The sequence below is a fragment of the Rana temporaria genome, chromosome 11 (assembly GCF_905171775.1).
Source record: "Rana temporaria chromosome 11, aRanTem1.1, whole genome shotgun sequence".
Classification (NCBI taxonomy): Eukaryota; Metazoa; Chordata; class Amphibia; order Anura; family Ranidae; genus Rana; species Rana temporaria.
Window position 1 is genome coordinate 3,150,225 of NC_053499.1, and position 25,525 is coordinate 3,175,749.

Genomic DNA, 25,525 nt, shown 5'->3' on the forward strand with positions numbered 1-25,525 from the left:
CCCAAAATGGTGTCAAAAGTGTCCGATGTGTCCGCCATAATGTCGCAGTCACGATAAAAAAAAAGCGCTGTTCGCCGCCATTACTAGTAAAAAATAATAATATAAAAGCCATAAAAATATTTTGTAGACGCTATAACTTTTGCGCAAACCAATCAAACGCTTATTGCGGTTTTTTGTTATACCAAAAATAGGTAGAAGAATACGTATCGGCCTAAACTGAGGAAAAAAAAAAGTTTTTTTTTTATATATTTTTTGGGGATATTTATTATAGCAAAAAGTATTGATTTTTTTTTCAAAATTGTCGCTCTATTTTGGTTTATAGCGCAAAAAATAAAAACCGCAGAGGTGATCAAATACCACCAAAAGAAAGCTCTATTTGTGGGAAAAAAAAGTTTGTTTGGGAGCCACGTCGCACGACCGCGCAATTCTCAGCTAATTGTCAGTTAAAGCGACGCAGTGCCGAATCGCAAAAAGTGTCCTGGTCTTTGGCCAGCCAAATCCTCCGGGGCTGAAGTGGTTAAACGAAAGCAAATTATTTTTCCTGCACCTCCGCCTGGTCACTCACCGGATGAGGTCGAGCGGCTGCTCCTTGTAGAACTTGCCAAACCTGGCCCAGTGCGTGTATAACGTGTACCTCTCATTAACGCACTTCGGGTCCTCAGACTTCTTCCAGTACTGACACTGCCGGGACAAACATCACAATCAGCCACAATGGAGAACACCAAACAATCATACCGATCGGATCATGGTGTAAAGCGCTACATTTTCAGAAGGGTTCGCAATGGTCAACAGACACCATACGGCCAAAGTATGTGCACCCCTCTCCTCTAAGCCATGAGGTTCAGGTGTTTCTATTGAAGGGTACTGTCAATACGACATCATATACTGGAAAGACATCGCAGACCATTCTGGTCTTCCAACATTGGGGTAACAGTTTGGATTAGGTTGTCTATGTGGACATAACTACTGGGTCCTCACACTCCTCGGGACCATAGAAGTGACTTGGATGAGCTACAAAACATCTTCAACAAGTCCAGTTTAATGTGTCCAACTACCACTAGATATACAAAGACCAGGATAAATGAGAACCTCCTATCCTGTTCTTGGACCATCGTCATCTGTCTTGGCACGTTCCATGATGATTGGATGGAGGGGTCTTTGCTACCAATGCAGATAGAAATGTTGTGGTATCTTCCTAATACTCATTAGAACTGAAGATTTGGTTTGGAGAAGATACGAGACATCTTCAACATTACAGAACAAGTCCAGGTGAATGAAACCAACTAATACTACTCGATATACCATGACGTGGATATACAAGAACCTTCACAGAGCAGAAGAACCACCAAGGCTTGTCAGAATCATACATGTCGATGAAATTGTTAAGAACAAACCAATCACAGCCGAGTACTAAATACACCGGAGACTGCAGAGAATATATGGAGTGATCAAGTACTGGGGTCTCCAGGCTGCAGCCAAAGGGGCCAAATGTGACCTCCTGCTTACCTTTATCTGGACTATTCCTTTTACTGACATCAACAACGGGGGACTAAGTCTCCCACTGACACCAATGATGGGACACTATTCCTTCCACTGACACCAATGATGGGACACTATTCCTCCCACTAACACCAATGATGGGACACTATTTCTCCCACTGACACCAATGATGGGACACTATTCCTCCCACTGACACCAATGATGGGGCACTATTCCTCCCACTGACACCAATGATGGGACACTATTCCTCCCACTGACACCAATGATGGGGCACTATTCCTCCCACTGACACCAATGATGGGGCATTATTCTTCCCACTGACACCAATGATGGGGCACTATTCCTCCCACTAACACCAATGATGGGACACTATTTCTCCCACTGACACCAATGATGGGACACTATTCCTCCCACTGACACCAATGATGGGGCATTATTCCTCCCACTGACACCAATGATGGGGCACTATTCCTCCCACTGACACCAATGATGGGACACTATTCCTCCCACTGACACCAATGATGGGGCACTATTCCTCCCACTGACACCAATGATGGGACACTATTCCTCCCACTGACACCAATGATGGGACACTATTCCTCCCACTGACACCAATGATGGGACACTATTCCTCCCACTGACACCAATGATGGGACACTATTCCTCCCACTGACACCAATGATGGGACACTATTCCTCCCACTAACACCAATGATGGGACACTATTCCTCTCCCTGACACCAATGATGGGACACTATTCCTCCCACTGACACCAATTATGGGACACTATTCCTCCCACTGACACCAATGATGGGACACTATTCCTCCCACTGACACCAATGATGGGACACTATTCTTCCCACTGACACCAATGATGGGACACTATTCCTCCCACTGACACCAATGATGGGACACTATTCCTCCCACTGACACCAATGATGGGACACTATTCCTCTCACTGACACCAATGATGGGACACCATTCCTCTCACTGACACCAATGATGGGACACCATTCCTCCCACTGACACCAATGATGGGACACTATTACTCCCACTGACACCAGTGATGGGACACTATTCCTCTCACTGACACCAATGATGGGACACTATTCCTCCCACTGACACCAATGATGGGACACTATTCCTCCCACTGACACCAATGATGGGACACTATTCCTCTCACTGACACCAATGATGGGACACTATTCCTCCCACTGACACCAATGATGGGACACTATTCCTCCCACTGACACCAATGATGGGACACTATTCCTCCCACTGACACCAATGATGGACACTATTCCTCCCACTGACACCAATGATGGGACACTATTCCTCCCACTGACACCAATGATGGGGCACTTTTCCTCCCACTGACACCAATGATGGGGCCCTTCGGTCAGTAAGTCTGGAGACCTCTCTTCTAGTAGAAGGTCATGTTAGCGGTGAAATCAGAATTGGAGACATTGAGTATTATCAGACATTATTATCACAGCGAAACGTACGTCATGGAGGGGGAAGGCGGAATTGTAGGTCCCGTTATTTAGCAGTTTCTTAACCCCGAATCTCCTCTTTTCGTCTTCCAATCCATAGTGGCAGCGAGAGAGAATATAATACACCTGGAAATGGAAGAGGTCATCAGTTACAAAGAAGAGTCTGAACAGCAGGATCATCTCATTGTTCCAGAAGACCTGGAAGTCACTACAGAGACATTACGAATGGGCTCCGGCTTTCCCTTTAGTTTGAAATGACTTACTCTGATTTCACTGCACACTGTGAGCTTCTCACAATGTGCATTAGAAGCTGCAGCAAGTCAGGTAGAGCTCCGCCTCCTTTCCTGGCAGGAGGGTGTTCAGCATCATCAAAGCCCTCTCTCCTTTTTAGACTGACTGTCCCTGGCCCACCCCTTATATCAGAGCCGAGACAAGGAGGGGGGGCAGTAGGGACACATGCCCCAGACTCAGTGCCATGGACTGACTGTCCCTGGCCCACCCCTTATATCAGAGCTGAGACAAGGAGAGGGGGGGGGGCAGTAGGGGAACATGCCCCAGACTCAGTGCCAGGGACTGGCTGTCCCACCCCTTATATCAGAGCTAGGGCAGGGGGGGGGGGGCCTGGGGCACATGTCCCAGACTCAGTGACATCGACTGACTGTCCCTAACCCACCCCTTATATCAGAGCTGAGACAAGGGGTGGGGGGCAGTAGGGAAACATGCCCCAGACTCAGTGCCATGGACTGACTGTCCCACCCCCTATATCAGAGCTAGGACAGAGGGGGGGGGGTAGGCACATGCCCCAGACTCAGTGACATGGACTGACTGTCCCTGACCCACCCCTTATATCAGAGATAAGACAAGGGGTGGGGGGCAGTAGGGGAACATGCCCCAGACTCCGTGCCATGGATTGACTGTCCCTGACCCACCCCTTATATCAGAGATAAGACAAGGGGGGGGGGGGGCAGTAGGGACACATGCCCCAGACTCAGTGCCATGGATTGACTGTCCCTGGCCCACCCCTTATATCAGAGCTGAGACAGGGGGGGGGGGGGCAGTAGGAACACATGCCCCAGACTTAGTGCCATTGACTGACTGTCCCTGGCCCACCCCTTATATTAGAGCTGAGACAAGGGGGGGGGGGCAGTAGGGACACATGCCCCAGACTCAGTGCCATGGACCAACTGCCCCTGACCCACCCCTTATATTAGAGCTGAGACAAGGGGGGGGGGCAGTAGGGACACATGCCCCAGACTCAGTGCCATGGACCAACTGCCCCTGACCCACCCCTTATATTAGAGCTGAGACAAGGGGGGGGCAGTAGGGACACATGCCCCAGACTCAGTGACATTGACGGACTATCCCTGGCCCATCGCATTCATCCCTTGGATTTGATCTCTTTCAATCATGGAGGCTCAGCAGCACATAGGGGCGTTACCAAGGCCTGCCTAGGAACGCCCACTCCTCTAGACCTCCACCCATCCAGGCATTGTGATATTTGCATAACTCCTCCCAAGATTTTATTTAAAAATGTCATTAGCATATTGATGGTGTGGGGGAAGGGGGATCAAGGAAGGTTCAAGAGATTTTCATTGGAGGTCCACAATTAATTTGACTTGGACGTATCTTGGTTTGCAAGGACCTCCAGTGGCTGGCAAGTCCCGGCATGCCTTGCCAACCATCATCTTCCAACAGATAAGTACCAAAGTCCACCTGTAGCCAAAGAATGAGCCCCCCAGCCCCTCCCCCTCCCCCACTCACAATTCTGTTGCGGGTGGACGCGGAGAAGAAGGTGTTCTGGTCGTGGATGAGGAAGAGCTCCTGTTTCTGCTTGCTGAAGGACGCGGTGAAGTAGTCCGGCTCCGGGTTCATGACGTCCTCCGGCAGGCGGAAGAACTTGGCCATCACTTTCAGCGGATGGTACGTCTGGACCAAGTCGTTCTCCTTGATGGGAACTTTAACATTCAGAACTTCCGCGTAGGTGGTGAGGACCTCCCAGGGGGCGTGGATCTTCACAAAGTACAGCTTACCGTTTTCAGATTCCTGCGGGGGGGAAAAATGTCACAAAGATAAGGCCTGGGCACCAGGATCAAAGACTGACTGTGGGGGAGGGGGCATTAGAGTGTAAGCTCCTCTGGTATAGACACTGGTGTGACTGTGGGGGGAGGGGGCATTAGAGTGTAAGCTCCTCTGTACAGAGACTGATGTGACTGTGGGGGAGGGGACATTAGAGTGTAAGCTCCTCTGGTACAGACACTGATTTGACCGGCTCAGTGATCTCTGTACAGCACTGCAGTATATGTCAGAGCTATACAAGTGTATAATAATAATAGTGTGTGATTGTGGGGGAGGGGACATTAGAGTGTAAGCTCCTCTGGTGCAGAGACAGATGCAGTGACGGTGCGTCCATAAAGGGCGCACGGGTGCCGCCCCCTCCCTCCCGTCACCTCCCTCTCACCATAGATAGATTCGTGCATTGCATTGGCTGAAACAACAGGCGCTGTGATTGGACGCCTGATAGAGAGGACGGGAGAAGACATCGAGGAGCGTGAACGTGGAGGGCGCCACCATGACCCGCTGCGAGACAGGTAAGTCCCGGGCGATGCACACTGGCAGCATTTGATGGGGCACAGTGGCAGCAACTGATGGGGCACAGTGGCAGCAACTGATGGGGCACAGTGGCAGCAACTGATGGGGCACAGTGGCAGCAACTGATGGGGCACAGTGGCAGCAACTGATGGGGCACAGTGGCAGCAACTGATGGGGCACAGTGGCAGCAACTGAGGGGGCACAGTGGCAGCAACTGATGGGGCACAGTGGCAGCAACTGATGGGGCACAGTGGCAGCAACTGATGGGGCACAGTGGCAGCAACTGATGGGCACAGTGGCAGCAACTGATGGACACAGTGGCAGCAACTGATGGACACAGTGGCTGCGTTTGAAGGGCACAGTGGCTGCGTTTGAAGGGCACAGTGGCTGCGTTTGAAGGGCACAGTTGCTGCGTTTGAAGGGCACAGTGGCTGCGTTTGAAGGGCACAGTGGCTGCGTTTGAAGGGCACAGTGGCTGCGTTTGAAGGGCACAGTGGCTGCGTTTGAAGGGCACAGTGGCTGCGTTTGAAGGGCACAGTGGCTGCGCTTGATGGGCACAGTGGCTGCGCTTGATGGGCACAGTGGCTGCATTTGATGGGCACAGTGGCTGCATTTGATGGGCACAGTGGCTGCATTTTATGGGCACAGTGGCTGCATTTGATGGGCACAGTGGATGCGCTTGATGGGCACAGTGGCTGCATTTGATGGGCACAATAGCGGCAATTGATGGGCACAATAGCGGCAATTGATGGGCACAATAGCGGCAATTGATGGGCACAATAGCGGCAATTGATTTTTTTTTTTTAGTTTGTTTGCGCCCCCCCAAAAATGTTGAGCACCAGCCGCCACTGGACTGATGTGATTCACCCACAGATCCTATGTACAAAGTTTGATCCTCTTATTAATGGGATTTGGGAAGATTCCGGATGAAGTCACCTTTTTATCTTCGGTCTCCAGCTCCAGGCCGGCCTTCTGCAAATTAAACTCAAATTCTCTCCGTCTCTCCTGAGGGATGAAAAACAAAAATAAGATTAAAACTCAACAAAAAGCTTCACAAACCAATCAATCATCAATGAGGCATGAAGGAAAAAACTCGTTACAATGTATCCAAAGACAAAACTTGTATTATTTTTATCTTTGGATGGAGTGGGGAGGGGTTGGATACCCTGTTGGGTTTTTATTGTGGTCTGTGTCCCATCGATTTTATATATAGATATTAAAAAATATAATACAGCAAGATGTGAAATGTAACAGTCTCAATAAAGACAACTTTCATGTGAAGGTCATGATAACACGAGATGAGCACAGACTATAAATTCAGCTCTTTTCAAGTGATATGCCAATTGCTGAGTACCGGTACTGACCACCAGGTGGCACCAGTCAAATACATCCATTTTCTGGGCTGATATAAAACGAAACCTTCCTATACGATGTTGTATAACAAGCACACTGTTTTGAGTACTTTGACAGGAAACATTCATCTCACTTCCCATCCACATCTATAACTAGTCTAAGGCCGGGTACACACGGGCAGAATGTCAGGAGACCTTTGCCGGTACAAAAAATACCGGCCGTCATTCTGCCCGTGTGTATGTCAGTTTGGCCGACTTCTGTTAGACGCACATGCTGGGAAACCAGTAGCCGACCAAGTCCGACTCCAGATCAAGGCTCTCAGCCCCCCAACCTGTCCTAGATCAACCCCCCAACCTGTCCCAGACCAGCCCCCCAACCTGTCCTGGAACCAGCCACCAACCTGTCCTGGAACCAGCCCCCAACCTGTCCCGGACCAGCCACCAACCTGTCCTGGAACCAGCCACCAACCTGTCCCGGACCAGCCACCAACCTGTCCTGGAACCAGCCACCAACCTGTCCCGGACCAGCCACCAACCTGTCCTGGAACCAGCCACCAACATGTCCTGGAACCAGCCACCAACCTGTCCCAGACCAGCCCCCAACCTGTCCCGGACCAGCCCCCAACCTGTCCCGGACCAGCCCCCCAACCTGTCCCGGACCAGCCCCCCAACCTGTCCCGGACCAGCCCCCCAACCTGTCCCGGAACCAGCCCCCAACCTGTCCCGGAACCAGCCCCCAACCTGTCCCGGAACCATCCCCCAACCTGTCCCGGAACCAGCCACCAACCTGTCCCGGACCAGCCCCCAACCTGTCCCGGACCAGCACCCAACCTGTCCCGGAACCAGCCACCAAACTGTCCCGGAACCAGCCACCAACCTGTCCCGGACCAGCCCCCAACCTGTCCTGGAACCAGCCCCCCAACCTGTCCCGGAACCAGCCACCAACCTGTCCTGGAACCAGCCCCCAACCTGTCCCGGACAAGCCCCCAACCTGTCCCAGAACAGCCCCCAACATGTCCCGGACCAGCCCCCAACATGTCCCGGACCAGCCACCAACCTGTCCCGGACCAGCCCTCAACCTGTCCCGGAACCAGCCCCCCAACCAGTCCCGGACCAGCCCCCAACCTGTCCCGGACCAGCCCCCAACCTGTCCCGGACCAGCCCCCCAACCTGTCCCGGAACCAGCCCCCAACTGTCCCGGACCAGCCCCCAACCTGTCCTGGAACCAGCCACCAACCTGTCCCGGACCAGCCACCAACCTGTCCTGGAACCAGCCACCAACCTGTCCCGGACCAGCCACCATCCTGTCCTGGGACCAGCCCCCAACCTTTCCCGGACCAGCCCCAAACCTGTCCCAGACCAGCCCCCAACCTGTCCCAGACCAGCCCCCAACCTGTCCTGGGACCAGCCAACAACTTGTCCTGGGACCAGCCCCCAACCTGTCCTGGAACCAGCCAACAACTTGTCCTGGGACCAGCCCCCAACCTGTCCTGGAACCAGCCACCAACCTGTCCCGGACCAGTCCCCAACCTGTCCCAGACCAGCCCCCAACCTGTCCCAGACCAGCCCCCAACCTGTCCCAGACCAGCCCCCAACCTGTCCCAGACCAGCCCCCAACCTGTCCCAGACCAGCCCCCAACCTGTCCCAGACCAGCCCCCAACCTGTCCTGGAACCAGCCAACAACTTGTCCTGGGACCAGCCCCCAACCTGTCCTGGAACCAGCCACCAACCTGTCCCGGACCAGTCCCCAACCTGTCCCGGACCAGTCCCCAACCTGTCCCAGATCAGCCCCCAACCTGTCCCAGACCAGCCCCCAACCTGTCCCGGACCAGTCCCCAACCTGTCCCAGATCAGCCCCCAACCTGTCCCAGACCAGCCCCCAACCTGTCCCAGACCAGCCCCCAACCTGTCCCAGACCAGCCCCCAACCTGTCCCAGACCAGCCCCCAACCTGTCCCAGACCAGCCCCCAACCTGTCCCGGGACCAACCCCCAACCTGTCCCATCAACATAATCCTGGATCGTGGGACCCCTTTTAACCCTGCCCACTTCCCAGGTGGGCTTTCCCAAATCATGCCTAGATAACAGGCTGGTCCTGCTCAGGTCCCGCCTCTAAATAAGCAAGGACCCGCCTATCATGCCCACTTTATTGGGGTTGTTCCCACACCTGCCCCACCTGTAAATATAGTTTGACCATGGCATACTTAACATTATAATCCTGGATCCTTAAACAGGGTGCTGTCATGCTTTCAGGAAGCTTTGTGCAGCCCCCTGCTAGCCCCTCCCACCAGCCATGATCTGCCTGCATTGCATAGAGAAGCACAGAGACCCAGTGATGACATCACTCCATTTCAAATAAAATATGCAATGCAAATGGAAAGATTTTATTCAAATCTAAGCAGACTCGTCGTGTCGTAAAATTCAGCTAGAAAAAACAAACAAAAGATTGTTTCTTTTTGATATTCTGTGATCAGAAATGTGCGATTGGTAAAAAAATGAAAATGACGGTAAAATCGATCATCAGAAGGTGAGAGGTGTGGAGGGCCGCAGTCAGCGTGTATCTCTCTTCTCATTGCTGGAGTAATTGTCGGCCCGGGACCGGCGCCGCCCTGTGATGTCATCATGCAGCATGGCAGCCGTCCAAAACACGCTGCCCAGAGCTCAGGAGATAAGGAGGCCGGTCACATGGGACGGCGGCGGGGAGACCTTTGTTTATTAACTGTCCAAATTCCATCGTTTATATAAAGTAGTTACACACAGAGAGGAGGTGCCACCGCGCCACCGACCGCAAACCGCGCCACCGACCGCAAACCGCGCCACTGACCGCAAACCGCGCCACCGACCGCAAACCGCGCCACCGACCGCAAACCGCCACCAATAATAATATATCTGGTACAGAGACTGATGTGATTGGCTCAGTGTTCTCTGTACAGCGCTGCGGTATATGTCAGAGCTTTATAAATATATAATAATAGTGTGTGACTGTGGGGGGGGAGGGGGACATTAGAGTGTAAGCTCCTCTGTACAGAGACTGATGTGACTGTGGGGGGGGAAGGGGACATATTGGGGGGCAATAAATACCTAGAAGGGGTGCATGGACACATTGGGGAGCAATAAACACCTGGAAGGGGTACATGGACACATTGGGGGGTAATAAACACCTGGAAGGGGTACGTGGACACATTGGGGGGTAATAAACACCTGGAAGGGGTACACGGACACATTGGGGGTAATAAACACCTGGAAGGGGTACACGGACACATTACTCGGATCTTGGTTGTACTTACAGCTTTCTTCTCGGCGTCTTTCCCCGTATCCTCCAGGTAGGAGAGGATGAAGTCGATCCGGCGCTCGCCGTCGCGGAAGAAGATGGAGTCTTTGCTCTGGTGCTGTCCGTCTATCTGTAGAGGAGGACATGGAAAATCGGTTATACGGTCTCAGGAGGCGGAGCTGGCGGGTGAGCAGCCAATCCGCTGCAGAGCGAGAAAGATAAAGAAACAAATTGAATTGTCGCAGAAAAGACGATTCATATGGAGAGAGAGCAGTGATGTGCCGCCGTAACCCGTAGCAACCAATCTCAGAGCTTCACCAGGTGTGACCAAACCTAGGAAAGGAGGCTTCTGATTGGCTGCCATGGCTCTCCCTGTTTACATGTGTGAACCAATCTGCGAGTTCCCACGGCCGGCAGTGCAGACGAGTTTATACAATCCATCGTGTGGTAATACAACCCCACCAGCTGTACCAGAGTCATAAATAATGGAGGGGCTCACACCTAGGAAACACCTCAGAGTCATTCATAATGGAGGGGCTCACACCTGGGGGTCACACCAGAGTCATTAATGGAGGGGCTCACACCTAGGAGACACCTCAGAGTCATTCATAATGGAGGGGATCACACCTAGGACACACCCCAGAGTCATTCATAATGGAGGGGCTCACACCTAGGACACACCCCAGAGTCATTCATAATGGAGGGGCTCACACCTAGGAGACACCCCAGAGTCATCAATGGAGGGGCTCACACCTAGAAGACACCCCAGAGTCATTAATGGAGGGGCTCACACCTAGGAGACACCCCAGAGTCATTAATGGAGGGGCTCACACCTAGAAGACACCCCAGAGTCATTAATGGAGGGGCTCACACCTAGAAGACACCCCAGAGTCATTAATGGAGGGGCTCACACCTAGGACACACCCCAGAGTCATTAATGGAGGGGCTCACACCTAGGAGACACCCCAGAGTCATTCATAATGGAGGGGCTCACACCTAGGAGACACCCCAGAGTCATTAATGGAGGGGCTCACACCTAGGACACACCCCAGAGTCATTAATGGAGGGGCTCACACCTAGGAGACACCCCAGAGTCATTATTAATGGAGGGGCTCAAAGCTAGAACACCCCAGAGTCATTAATGGAGGGGCTCACACCTAGGACACACCCCAGAGTCATTAATGGAGGGGCTCACACCTAGGAGATACCCCAGAGTCATTATTAATGGAGGGGCTCACACCTAGGAGACACCCCAGAGTCATTCATAATGGAGGGGCTCACACCTAGGTGATCACTGCCATGATACTCGGCCCGCCAGCTCACTCAGCCTGGACTTTGTTTAGAAAATGAAGTGAAAAGTCAACAAATCCGCCCGGAACGGCCGCCGTGCCCGACTCTGACTAATGTCTTCTCGGGCCGCAGCCAAAATAATCAAAAATCCGAACAGAGGAAGAAAATGTAAAACTTGTTCTCACCGGAGAGAGAAAAACTGCAAAGAGCCGATAGAGAACCAGAGAGACCGGAACCCCCCCCCCCCCCCAACTACAATCCCATCATTGGATCAAACATCGGAGAATTACTGAGGATCATCCCCGGGATTAGAGCTTCAAAGTGACTGGATTTTAAGGGGGAGAGAGAGAGAGAGAGAAAGAGAGAGAGAGAGAAAAGAAAGAGGAGAGGGCGCAGGAGGGGGAGGGAGAAGGTGTGAGAGAAAGAGAGAAAGGGGGAGAGAGAAGGGGAGAGAGGAGGTGAAGGAGGGGGAGAGAGGAGGTGAAGGAGGGGGAGAGAGAAGAAGGAGGGGGAGAGAGAAGAAGGAGGGGGAGAGAGGTGGGGAGAGAGAGAGAGAGAGAGAGAGAGAGAGAGAGAGAGAGAGAGAGAGAGGGGGGAGAGAGAGAGAGAGAGGGGGAGAGAGAGAGAGAGAGAGAGAGAGAGAGAGAGAGGGGGGGAGAGAGAGAGAGGGGGAGAGAGAGAGAGAGAGAGAGAGAGAGAGAGAGAGAGAGAGAGAGGGGGGGAGAGAGAGGAGAGAGAGAGAGAGAGGGGAGAGAGAGAGGGGGAGAGAGAGAGAGAGAGAGAGAGAGAAAAAGAGGGGGGAGAGAGAGGAGACGAGAGAGAGGGAGATTGTGAAATAGAGAACAGATGGAGAGAAAGAAGAGGAGGTGGGTAAGAGAGAAGATGAGAGAAAAGGAGAAAGGATATGGGGGTCAGAGAGAGAGAGAGAGAGAGAGAGAGAGAGAGAGAGAGGAGATCAGGAGAGAGGAGATAGGAGGAAGAGATGGGGCTCTGACAGAGGAGAGATTAGAAGGAGAGAGGAGAGTGTAGATAGAAAAAGGAGATGGAGGATAGAGAAGAGAAAGGAGATGAGAGAGAAAGAGAGTTGAAGGACGGAGTGGAAGGGAGAGAGAATGAGGGAGGAAGGAACTGTTTCCATCTACAATTCCTAAAGTGTTAAAAGAGACACAGAGAGGAGAGCGGAGGAGGGGAGAGGGGAGGAAGAGAGAGAGAGAGAGGAGAGTGGAGGAGAGAGGAGAGGAGAGCGGAGGAGGGGAGGGGGAGGAGAGAGTGGAGGAGACAAACTCAACTGCTTTGGCAATGCCAACATGTATTTGGTCCTGCCAATAAAGCTTATTTGAATTGAATTGAGGGGAGAGTGCAGGAGAGGAGAGAGGGGAGAGTGGAGAGAGAGGAGGGAGAGAGGGGAGAGAGGAGAGAGTGGAGGAGAGAGTGGAGTGGAGTGGAGGAGAGGAGAGAGTGGAGGTGAGGAGAGAGTGGAGGTGAGGAGAGAGTGGAGGAGTGGAGAGAGTGGAGGGGAGGAGAGAGTGGAGGGGAGGAGAGAGTGGAGGAGAGAGTGGAGGAGAGGAGGGAGTGGAGGAGATGAGAGAGTGGAGGAGAGGAGGGAGTGGAGGAGAGAGTGGAGGAGAGGAGGGAGTGGAGGAGATGAGAGAGTGGAGGAGAGGAGGGAGTGGAGGAGAGGAGGGAGTGGAGGAGAGGAGAGAGAGGAGCGGGCACAGCCGGGTTGTAATGGGAGGATTTCTGTTCTCTGGTGAAGGATGAGTCTCTCTTGCCACACAAAATGCATTTCATGCGTTTCCATCTCCATGCAGGTGGATCCCGTTAGATCCCTTTGGATCCCGGGCCTCTCTCTGCATTGCTGTGTGATGAAGGGAGAGGTGGAGACTCGCCATCTATAAATCATCTCATTTGTAAAATGTTTCTTTTTTTGTTTTGCATAAACTAAACCCCCCACCTCATTATATGTGAAATAATGGAGAACGCACATCACTGCGTATCTACAAGTATTAGAGATCAATTCAATTTTTTTACATTGTAAACATAAAACACGGCAAATAGAACTACACAGAAGATAAAATGCAGTTTAGTATCCTCAGGCAGCAGAAGTACAGATTAGTGGCCACAATCCCTTCACAGGACAGGTTCTGTGTGAAGTTTTAGTATTTATCTTGGCGTCTCGTATAACAAACTGCAGGTCTGTTAATCCCACAAATATTCCAAACCAGACATTCTCAGCCAGGGTTCCTCCAGAGATGACTGGGGGGTTCCTCAAGAGATGACTGGGGGGTTCCTCCAAAGATGACTGGGGGGTTCCTCAAGAGAGGACTGGGGGGTTCCTCAAGAGAGGACTGGGGGGTTCCTCAAGAGAGGACTGGGGGGGTTTCTCCAGAGATGACTGGGGGGGTTCCTCCAGAGATGACTGGGGGGGTTCCTCCAGAGATGACTGGGGGGGTTCCTCCAGAGATGACTGGGGGGGTTCCTCCAGAGATGACTGGGGGGTTCCTTGACCTGTGGCTAACTGACCTCCAATGTTATGTTATTTGCATAGTTTCAGATCCAACACCACTTGGCAGAGCCAGACTCTAAGGGTGTCATTCTAAACCACCAGTGTAATGAACATTCCACTGACTACCATCAATGGAAGACCCGTTTTCCCAATGACCACCAATGGACTACTCTTAGCAGGGGTTCCCTGAGGCCTGAACTTTTTTCCTGGGGGGGGGGGGGGGGGTCGCGCAGTGGGCGGCGTCAGTAGGGCAGTGGACGGCGTCAGTAGGGCAGAGGACGGCGTCAGTAGGGCAGAGGACGGCGTCAGTAGGGCAGAGGACGGCGTCAGTAGGGCAGAGGACGGCATCAGTAGGGCAGTGGATGGGATCTAGAGGGCAGTGGACGGTGTCAGGAGGGCAGTGGACGTGTCAGGAGGGCAGTGGACGGTGTCAGGAGGGCAGTGGACGGTGTCAGGAGGGCAGTGGACGGTGTCAGGAGGGCAGTGGACGGTGTCAGGAGGGCAGTGGACGGTGTCAGGAGGGCAGTGGACGGTGTCAGGAGGGCAGTGGACGGTGTCAGGAGGGCAGTGGACGGTGTCAGGAGAGCAGTGGACGGTGTCAGGAGAGCAGTGGACGGTGTCAGGAGGGCAGTGGACGGTGTCAGGAGGGCAGTGGACGGTGTCAGGAGGGCAGTGGACGGTGTCAGGAGGGCAGTGGACGGTGTCAGGAGGGCAGTGGACGGTGTCAGGAGGGCAGTGGATGGTGTCAGTAGGGCAGTGAATGGTGTCAGGAGGGCAGTGGACGGTGTCAGGAGGGCAGTGGACGGTGTCAGGAGGGCAGTGGACGGTGTCAGGAGGGCAGTGGACGGTGTCAGGAGGGCAGTGAACTGTGTCAGGAGGGCAGTGGACGGTGGAACTGATCCCTTGTATGACTCTCTCTGCAGCAGTTGAAAGCTGGCGAGAGGGAGAGAAGAAGATGCCAGCTTTCAGCTGTGGCAGAGAGAGCCATACAGGGGATCAGTTCCAGTGATTATCCCCCCCCCCTGCACCGATCTCCCTCCCTGCCCACATCCAATTCACCCTACTGCCTGGGCCCCATACAAGTGGACTGGTGGTACCCCCTTATCCACAGCCCTACCAGGTGGCACCACCCAACCGCCCCCCCCCAGGGTGTCACCATTACGGTGCATGCACAAATATGCCCAGCCTTCGGGTTCTGGCAGAACTCCTCAACACATCTGATCATGCGCAGGTGGTTTTCCATACATGCGCAAAGACAGGGAAGGTTTCAGACTCCCCTGGTAACAGTCTTTGCATATACACGGGAAATGCTGCATTGCGTGCAGATGGCCGGGGGAACCCAAGAATGCGCAGGTGTGCCACGGGGATCTCTCAGGGAACGAGCCCCGTGGCACATCTCCACACACACAGGGGGGCAGGGAGACGTTCTTGCCTAGACAAGAAATGTAGAAGAAGTGATGCTCTGCAGATACTTTAAGGAAAAAGTCCATCAGTATGAGAAGGAGGAGGAGGGAGGAGGGAGGAGGAGGAGGAGGAGGAGGAAGGAGGGAGGAGGGAGGAGGGAGGAGGAGGAGGAGGCCGGGCAGCACTTTGTGTCCTTCAGGGTGAAGGTCTCCTTCCATCAGTACAGAGAGAAGGAATAACCCTGAAGGATCTCCCAGGAGTGGAGGCTGAAGGTCGGCTCTTTGCACAAGATAGTGTCTCAGCCGAGGTTCAAACCGATGGGCCAGATAGCTGTGGGTCAGAAATGCCAATCACCAAACCACCGTGCGGCCAATGTGGTCCTCTTCCGACTCGAATATCAGAAAAGTCCAGCTTGCTTTGGAGTGTTGCCCAAGTTCTGGGTGGACCTCCTAGGACATCCCAGGCCGGATACGGCTGCCGGCTTCCCAGGTCCACTCCTTAACAACGGTCATTCACTGTGCTCTGATTGGGCAAAGCTTTTCCCAATCAGGGCCTAGAATGCACTGCGCAACGCATTGTGAGGTGTTCGTTTGTGTGAGAAGCTGTAGAAGGAAGCTGCACACTCTGGAGCTACAACTCCTTGCAGTTAGAAATCTCCAGGTTCTCTACATCTCTCATGCAAGAGCACAGCAGGCTGCAAGTCAGTTCACTAAATTGCATTCACAAGACCACCAAACCTAGAATACAACATTCAGTGTGACGAGATCAGGGGACTTCCCCAAAATATCTACAGAGCCGGTAATGTTATATAAAGTTCTGATCCTCAGGGGGAGATATTTGCTGGTGCACAGCTTACTTCCTCAGGGGGGGATATTTGCTGGTGCACAGCTTACTTCCTCAGGGGGAGATATGTGCTGGTGCACAGCTTAATTCCTCAGGAGATATTTGCTGGTGCACAGCTTACTTCCTCAGGGGGAGATATTTGCTGGTGCACAGCTTACTTCCTGAGGGCGAGATATTTGCTGGTGCAAAGCTTACCTTCTCAGGGGGAGATATTGGCTGGTGCACAGCTTACTTCCTCAGGAGATATTTGCTGGTGCACAGCTTACTTCCTCAGGGGGAGATATGTGCTCGTGCACAGCTTACTTCCTCAGGGGGAGATATTTGCTGGTGCACGGCTCACTTCCTCAGGGGGAGAGATATTTTCTTGTGCACAGCTTACTTCCCCAGGGGGAGATATTTGCCAATGCATAGCTCACTTCCTGACCATCATGGGCTCATATGGATCATCGGTGGTCGGTGTGCACACAGCTCAGGATATCAAACGTTCATCTGTATCAATAAATGGAATCCGTTACTGAATTTGCAGTTCAGGTTTGGTGGTCATCCAACACAATCATCATCAAAGCGCAAACCATCCCCCATTACCCCGAGGCGGCTCTTCATGAACAGACGGTGTTTGCGCCATTTCTGTGGAGTGATCATCACAAATATCAGCAATGAAAGAGACATCGAATATTCAACAAGAAAATCAACCAAACCTGGAATTTCACTTATGGGTGGATTGTAATCATTCCCCCGCCGCAAGTCAGCGCTCTTATTCCCCCGCCGCAAGTCAGCGCTCTTATTCCCCCGCCGCAAGTCAGCGCTCTTATTCCCCCGCCGCAAGTCAGCGCTCTTATTCCCCTCCAGCAAGTCAGCGCTCTTATTCCCCTCCAGCAAGTCAGCGCTCTTATTCTCCTCCGGCAAGTCAGCGCTCTTATTCCCCTCCGGCAAGTCAGCGCTCTTATTCCCCCCCAGCAAGTCAGCGCTCTTATTCCCCCGCCGCAAGTCAGCGCTCTTTTTCCCTCGCCCCAAGTCAGTGCTCTTTTTCCCCCGCCCCAAGTCAGCGCTCTTAGGAAGTAAGCTGTGCACAGAAAATATCTCTCCCCCTGAGGAAGTGATCTGTGCACCAGCAAATATCTCCCTCTGAGGAAGTAAGCTGTGCACCAGAAAATATCTCCCCTTGAGGAAGTAAGCTGTGCACCAGCCAATATCTCCCCCCAAGTCAGCACTCTTATTCCCCCGCCCCAAGTCAGCGCTCTTATTCCCCCACCCCAAGTCAGCGCGCTTATTCCCCCGCCGCAGGTTTGCTGCCTTCCCTCTCCTGACCACTCAGGCTGCGAGTCTGGAGAAGAATCTGGTTGGGATATGAAGGGGCACCACATGGAATCTCTTCCCTTTTTAATAAATGTGTACCGCCCCTTTAATTTCCAAAGGTGATCAGACTCTGGGAAATCCCGGGGAATCCCTGAGTGACATCATCAGAGATCATAAAATTATCTTTTATGGTTAATAATATCATCCGGGAATCCCCAGAATTCCCAAGAGGAGAATATTGATGAATTAAAGTGACAGTACATAATTATTATAAAAGGGAAAACAATGGAGTGCGGGTTCCCCTAAACACTGAGGATTCCATTTTTTTATTTTTTAGGCCTGTTTTTCTTTGGGGGGAGGGTGATGAAGATGATGAGGGGCCGTGTTTCCTAGACATGTGCACTGCCGAAAAATTCATTAATTTTCATTTAATTTGTTTTTTAGCTTTTACAGAAATTCTGAAAATTCGGAAATTTTCGAATTTCCGAATTTTCTAATTCAGAATTTTCGAATTTCCGATTACGCTAATTCCGATTATCAAATTTCCGATCATCGAATTTTCAAATTCAGAATTTTCAAATTCAGAATTTTCAAATTCAGAATTTTGGGAAATTCAGAATTTTGGGAAATTCAGAATTTTGGGAAATTCTAAATGTGGGAAATTCAAAAATGTGGGAAATTCAAAAATGTGGGAAATTCAAAAATGTGGGAAATTCAAAAATGTGGGAAATTCAAAAATGTGGGAAATTCAAAAATGTGGGAAATTCAAAAATGTGGGAAATTCGAAATGTGGGAAATTCGAAATTGTGGGAAATTCGAAATTGTGGGAAATTCGAAATTGTGGGAAATTCGAAATTGTGGGAAATTCTAAATTAGAAATTTGGGAAATTCATAGTTTCGGAAATTAGAAATTCTTAATTTGAAAATTCGGAAATTCCAAAATCTGAAAATTCGGAAATCTGAAAATTTAAAAAAATTTGTAATTAACAAATTTGTCAATTTTTTTTTTTTAAAACGAATTCAGAACTGAACAAATTTCACATGTCTATTGTTTTCTATCGGATCAGATCCAGAGTTGATGAAATTCAGGAGCCTTCATTTCACCCTCCCCACGGACTTCACCAAAGAGGTGTAATTTTGCTGAAATCTCCAATTTTTTTCTTTTACCATAATTTCAAGGAAATCCGAGTCTCAACCTCCTATCTTTACCACCCCTGCAGGAATTGTAAAGGAGATCAGGTCATCTGTGCATTCAGCTTGTCTGCACTGTGGGGCTGATCTGTGTCGGACATTTGCCAAGAACGGCACAGACACCAGTTACAGGATTATTATGTTGGCCTCTCAGTCCAGGAAGTAGACGGTGACCCCGGATGAAACCTGAACAAAGATGAACCTGAAAACAAACTCGTTATTGTCAAACATTGGCGTGAATGAGAGTTAATGAAGCACATACACAGTGTAACATGGGGTTAGTACACTGATCACCAATGCACCAGCACAGACCAGCCAACCCCCTTCACCATCAGAACACATTCCAATGTCATCCTATAATAATCATGGCTTCACGAACCAATCGGGGGGCGGATTATAAAAAAAAAAAAGAGCAAGTTTTCTAAATTGGTTTCTAAACTGTTCTTAAAGGGTAACTCCACCCAACACTGATACTTCTACTACTTTTGTGGGAGGGGCAGAGACACAAACTACTGGGGGAAACCTCCCCATTGTGGGAGGGGCAGAGACACAAACTACTGCGGGAAATCTCCCCATTGTGGGAGGGGCAGAGACACAAACTACTGGAGGAAATCTCACCATTGTGGGAGGGGCAGAGACACAAACTACTGCAGGAAACCTCCCCATTGTGGGAGGGGCAGAGACACAAACTACTGCAGGAAATCTCACCATTGTGGGAGGGGCAGAGACACAAACTACTGGAGGGAATCTCACCATTGTGGGAGGGGCAGAGACACAAACTACTGCAGGAAATCTCACCATTGTGGGAGGGGCAGAGACACAAACTACTGCAGGAAATCTCCCCATTGTGGGAGGGGCAGAGACACAAACTACTGCAGGAAATCTCACCATTGTGGGAGGGGCAGAGACACAAACTACTGCAGGAAATCTCTCCATTGTGGGAGGAGCAGAGACACAAACTACTGCAGGAAATCTCTCCATTGTGGGAGGGGCAGAGACACAAACTACTGCAGGAAATCTCACCATTGTGGGAGGAGCAGAGACACAAACTACTGCAGGGAATCTCACCATTGTGGGAGGGGCAGAGACACAAACTACTGCAGGAAATCACCCCATTGTGGGAGGGGCAGAGACACAAACTACTGCAGGAAATCTCACCATTGTGGGAGGAGCAGAGACACAAACTACTGGGGGAAATCTCCCCATTGTGGGAGGGGCAGAGACACAAACTACTGCAGGAAATCTCCCCATTGTGGGAGGGGCAGAGACACAAACTACTGCAGGAAATCTCTCCATTGTGGGAGGAGCAGAGACACAAACTACTGCAGGAAATCTCATCATTGTGGGAGGTGCAGAGACACAAACTACTGCAGGAAATCTCCCCATTGTGGGAGGGGCAGAGACACAAACTACTGCAGGGAAATTTCACCATTGTGGGAGGGGCAGAGACACCAACTACTGCAGGGAAATTTCACCATTGTGGGAGGGGCAGAGACACAAACTACTGCAGGAAATCTCACCATTGTGGGAGGGGCAGAGACACAAACTACTGCAGGAAATCTCCCCATTGTGGGAGGGGCAGAGACACAAACTACTGCAGGAAATCTCCCCATTGTGGGAGGGGCAGAGACACAAACTACTGCAGGGAAATTTCACCATTGTGGGAGGGGCAGAGACACAAACTACTGCAGGAAATCTCACCATTGTGGGAGGGGCAGAGACACAAACTACTGCAGGAAATCTCTCCATTGTGGGAGGAGCAGAGACACAAACTACTGCAGGAAATCTCTCCATTGTGGGAGGGGCAGAGACACAAACTACTGCAGGAAATCTCACCATTGTGGGAGGAGCAGAGACACAAACTACTGCAGGGAATCTCACCATTGTGGGAGGGGCAGAGACACAAACTACTGGGGGAAATCTCCCCATTGTGGGAGGGGCAGAGACACAAACTACTGCAGGAAATCTCCCCATTGTGGGAGGGGCAGAGACACAAACTACTGCAGGAAATCTCTCCATTGTGGGAGGAGCAGAGACACAAACTACTGCAGGAAATCTCATCATTGTGGGAGGTGCAGAGACACAAACTACTGCAGGAAATCTCCCCATTGTGGGAGGGGCAGAGACACAAACTACTGCAGGGAAATTTCACCATTGTGGGAGGGGCAGAGACACCAACTACTGCAGGGAAATTTCACCATTGTGGGAGGGGCAGAGACACAAACTACTGCAGGAAATCTCACCATTGTGGGAGGGGCAGAGACACAAACTACTGCAGGAAATCTCCCCATTGTGGGAGGGGCAGAGACACAAACTACTGCAGGAAATCTCCCCATTGTGGGAGGGGCAGAGACACAAACTACTGCAGGGAAATTTCACCATTGTGGGAGGGGCAGAGACACCAACTACTGCAGGGAAATGTCACCATTGTGGGAGGGGCAGAGACACAAACTACTGCAGGAAATCTCCCCATTGTGGGAGGGGCAGAGACACAAACTACTGGAGGGAATCTCACCATTGTGGGAGGGGCAGAGACACAAACTACTGCAGGAAATCTCACCATTGTGGGAGGGGCAGAGACACAAACTACTGCAGGAAATCTCTCCATTGTGGGAGGAGCAGAGACACAAACTACTGCAGGAAATCTCTCCATTGTGGGAGGGGCAGAGACACAAACTACTGCAGGAAATCTCACCATTGTGGGAGGAGCAGAGACACAAACTACTGCAGGGAATCTCACCATTGTGGGAGGGGCAGAGACACAAACTACTGCAGGAAATCTCTCCATTGTGGGAGGAGCAGAGACACAAACTACTGCAGGAAATCTCTCCATTGTGGGAGGGGCAGAGACACAAACTACTGCAGGAAATCTCACCATTGTGGGAGGAGCAGAGACACAAACTACTGCAGGGAAATCCCACCATTGTGGGAGGAGCAGAGACACAAACTACTGGGGGAAATCTCCCCATTGTGGGAGGGGCAGAGACACAAACTACTGCAGGAAATCTCCCCATTGTGGGAGGGGCAGAGACACAAACTACTGCAGGAAATCTCTCCATTGTGGGAGGAGCAGAGACACAAACTACTGCAGGAAATCTCATCATTGTGGGAGGTGCAGAGACACAAACTACTGCAGGAAATCTCCCCATTGTGGGAGGGGCAGAGACACAAACTACTGCAGGGAAATTTCACCATTGTGGGAGGGGCAGAGACACCAACTACTGCAGGGAAATTTCACCATTGTGGGAGGGGCAGAGACACAAACTACTGCAGGAAATCTCACCATTGTGGGAGGGGCAGAGACACAAACTACTGCAGGAAATCTCCCCATTGTGGGAGGGGCAGAGACACAAACTACTGCAGGAAATCTCCCCATTGTGGGAGGGGCAGAGACACAAACTACTGCAGGGAAATTTCACCATTGTGGGAGGGGCAGAGACACCAACTACTGCAGGGAAATGTCACCATTGTGGGAGGGGCAGAGACACAAACTACTGGAGGGAAATCTCACCATTGTGGGAGGGGCAGAGACACAAACTACTGCAGGAAATCTCACCATTGTGGGAGGGGCAGAGACACAAACTACTGCAGGAAATCTCTCCATTGTGGGAGGAGCAGAGACACAAACTATTGCAGGAAATCTCTCCATTGTGGGAGGGGCAGAGACACAAACTACTGCAGGAAATCTCACCATTGTGGGAGGAGCAGAGACACAAACTACTGGGGGAAATCTCCCCATTGTGGGAGGGGCAGAGACACAAACTACTGCAGGAAATCTCACCATTGTGGGAGGAGCAGAGACACAAACTACTGGGGGAAATCTCCCCATTGTGGGAGGGGCAGAGACACAAACTACTGCAGGAAATCTCACCATTGTGGGAGGAGCAGAGACACAAACTACTGGGGGAAATCTCCCCATTGTGGGAGGGGCAGAGACACAAACTACTGCAGGAAATCTCCCCATTGTGGGAGGGGCAGAGACACAAACTACTGCAGGAAATCTCCCCATTGTGGGAGGAGCAGAGACACAAACTACTGCAGGAAATCTCCCCATTGTGGGAGGGGCAGAGACACAAACTACTGCAGGAAATCTCCCCATTGTGGGAGGAGCAGAGACACAAACTACTGCAGGAAATCTCCCCATTGTGGGAGGGGCAGAGACACAAACTACTGCAGGGAAATCTCCCCATTGTGGGAGGGGCAGAGACACAAACTACTGCAGGAAATCTCTCCATTGTGGGAGGAGCAGAGACACAAACTACTGCAGGAAATCTCTCCATTGTGGGAGGAGCAGAGACACAAACTACTGCAGGGAAATTTCACCATTGTGGGAGGGGCAGAGACACCAACTACTGCAGGGAAATTTCACCATTGTGGGAGGGGCAGAGACACAAACTACTGCAGGAAATCTCACCATTGTGGGAGGGGCAGAGACACAAACTACTGCAGGAAATCTCCCCATTGTGGGAGGGGCAGAGACACAAACTACTGCAGGAAATCTCCCCATTGTGGGAGGGGCAGAGACACAAACTACTGCAGGGAAATTTCACCATTGTGGGAGGGGCAGAGACACCAACTACTGCAGGGAAATGTCACCATTGTGGGAGGGGCAGAGACACAAACTACTGGAGGGAAATCTCACCATTGTGGGAGGGGCAGAGACACAAACTACTGCAGGAAATCTCACCATTGTGGGAGGGGCAGAGACACAAACTACTGCAGGAAATCTCTCCATTGTGGGAGGAGCAGAGACACAAACTATTGCAGGAAATCTCTCCATTGTGGGAGGGGCAGAGACACAAACTACTGCAGGAAATCTCACCATTGTGGGAGGAGCAGAGACACAAACTACTGGGGGAAATCTCCCCATTGTGGGAGGGGCAGAGACACAAACTACTGCAGGAAATCTCACCATTGTGGGAGGAGCAGAGACACAAACTACTGGGGGAAATCTCCCCATTGTGGGAGGGGCAGAGACACAAACTACTGCAGGAAATCTCCCCATTGTGGGAGGGGCAGAGACACAAACTACTGCAGGGAAATCTCCCCATTGTGGGAGGGGCAGAGACACAAACTACTGCAGGAAATCTCCCCATTGTGGGAGGAGCAGAGACACAAACTACTGCAGGAAATCTCCCCATTGTGGGAGGGGCAGAGACACAAACTACTGCAGGAAATCTCCCCATTGTGGGAGGAGCAGAGACACAAACTACTGCAGGAAATCTCCCCATTGTGGGAGGGGCAGAGACACAAACTACTGCAGGGAAATCTCCCCATTGTGGGAGGGGCAGAGACACAAACTACTGCAGGAAATTTCACCATTGTGGGAGGGGCAGAGACACCAACTACTGCAGGGAAATTTCACCATTGTGGGAGGGGCAGAGACACAAACTACTGCAGGAAATCTCACCATTGTGGGAGGGGCAGAGACACAAACTACTGCAGGAAATCTCCCCATTGTGGGAGGGGCAGAGACACAAACTACTGCAGGAAATCTCCCCATTGTGGGAGGGGCAGAGACACAAACTACTGCAGGAAATCTCCCCATTGTGGGAGGGGCAGAGACACAAACTACTGCAGGAAATCTCCCCATTGTGGGAGGGGCAGAGACACAAACTACTGCAGGGAAATTTCACCATTGTGGGAGGGGCAGAGACACCAACTACTGCAGGGAAATGTCACCATTGTGGGAGGGGCAGAGACACAAACTACTGCAGGAAATTTCCCCATTGTGGGAGGGGCAGAGACACCAACTACTGCAGGGAAATTTCACCATTGTGGGAGGGGCAGAGACACAAACTACTGCAGGAAATCTCACCATTGTGGGAGGGGCAGAGACACAAACTACTGCAGGGAACCTCACCATTGTGGGAGGGGCAGAGACACAAACTACTGGGGGAAAACGGCAAAGCATTGGAATGTGTTCTCTACTAAGCATGCAACTACAACACCGACACGGGAGAGCGGGCGCGGCGGCGGCGGCCCATCATGCACCGGGCCTCTTACCCTCTGATGGTTGTTGATTAGAAAGGTGCTCTCTGTGCTGCTCAGGCCCTGCCCGCGGCATCATGGGAAAAATATAATGCTGTTAGTAACAATCCAAACCAAGAACAAGAAGATTAATATGTCAGCAGTGATGATGGAGATCAGGAATGGAGGGGCGGGGGGTGGAGCATTAGAGACATGCGGGATCGGGACTGATCGTCTTAAGGTGTTACCGTAGCAACCAACTAGGCCGAATCCTCTGTGGTCCCCGGCCTGGTGTAGGTTTACACGGCTCCGGGTCTCATTTCTCTGCACGTCACCCATAGCAACCAACTGGACCAAATCCTCCGTGGTCCCCCAGCTTTGGGTCTATTTCTTTACATGTCACCCATAGCAACCATGGGCCCCATTTAAACTTTTTTTAATGAGCCCCTAGGCCGGTAATGGCGAATCTCGGCACCCCAGATGTTTTGGAACTACATTTCCCATGATGCTCAGGCACTCTGCAGTGTAGTGGAGCATCATGGGAAATGTAGCTCCAAAACATCTGGGGTGCCAAGGTTTTCCTTCACCGCCCTAGATAATTAGGTGCTGATTGGTTGCTATGGGCAAAGCAGTTTGAAAAAGTGTGGGCTGAGCTACAAAACAATTTGATTCCATAGCAACCGCATGTTGTTGCATCGCGTGTAACCTAACTGGTTGCTATTGGCAACACAATTTGGAAAAATTAGGGTTGTTACAAGGGGGGGGGGGGGGGGGGGGCTTTGAACAACAAAGGCAATGCTGCCATACGCCGCCGTACTTTAA

The 25,525-nt window shown here is 51.5% G+C and overlaps 1 protein-coding gene across 3 annotated transcripts in view; it reads right to left on the reverse strand.

Moving 5' to 3' along the window:
* ANO5 (anoctamin 5) overlaps positions 1 to 25,525 on the reverse strand; it is a 97,845-nt gene that overhangs the window by 29,604 nt on the left and 42,716 nt on the right. For 2 of the 3 annotated variants that reach the window (XM_040327903.1, XM_040327902.1), the window contains exons 3-8: positions 24,740 to 24,787; positions 10,220 to 10,333; positions 6,518 to 6,586; positions 4,754 to 5,035; positions 3,005 to 3,118; positions 566 to 681 (exon numbers count right to left, since the gene is read on the reverse strand). In XM_040327903.1, the coding sequence (XP_040183837.1) occupies positions 566 to 681; positions 3,005 to 3,118; positions 4,754 to 5,035; positions 6,518 to 6,586; positions 10,220 to 10,333; positions 24,740 to 24,787 (743 nt within the window). The remainder of the gene's footprint in view (positions 1 to 565; positions 682 to 3,004; positions 3,119 to 4,753; positions 5,036 to 6,517; positions 6,587 to 10,219; positions 10,334 to 24,739; positions 24,788 to 25,525) is intronic. The other variant, XM_040327904.1, reaches the window with a different exon arrangement.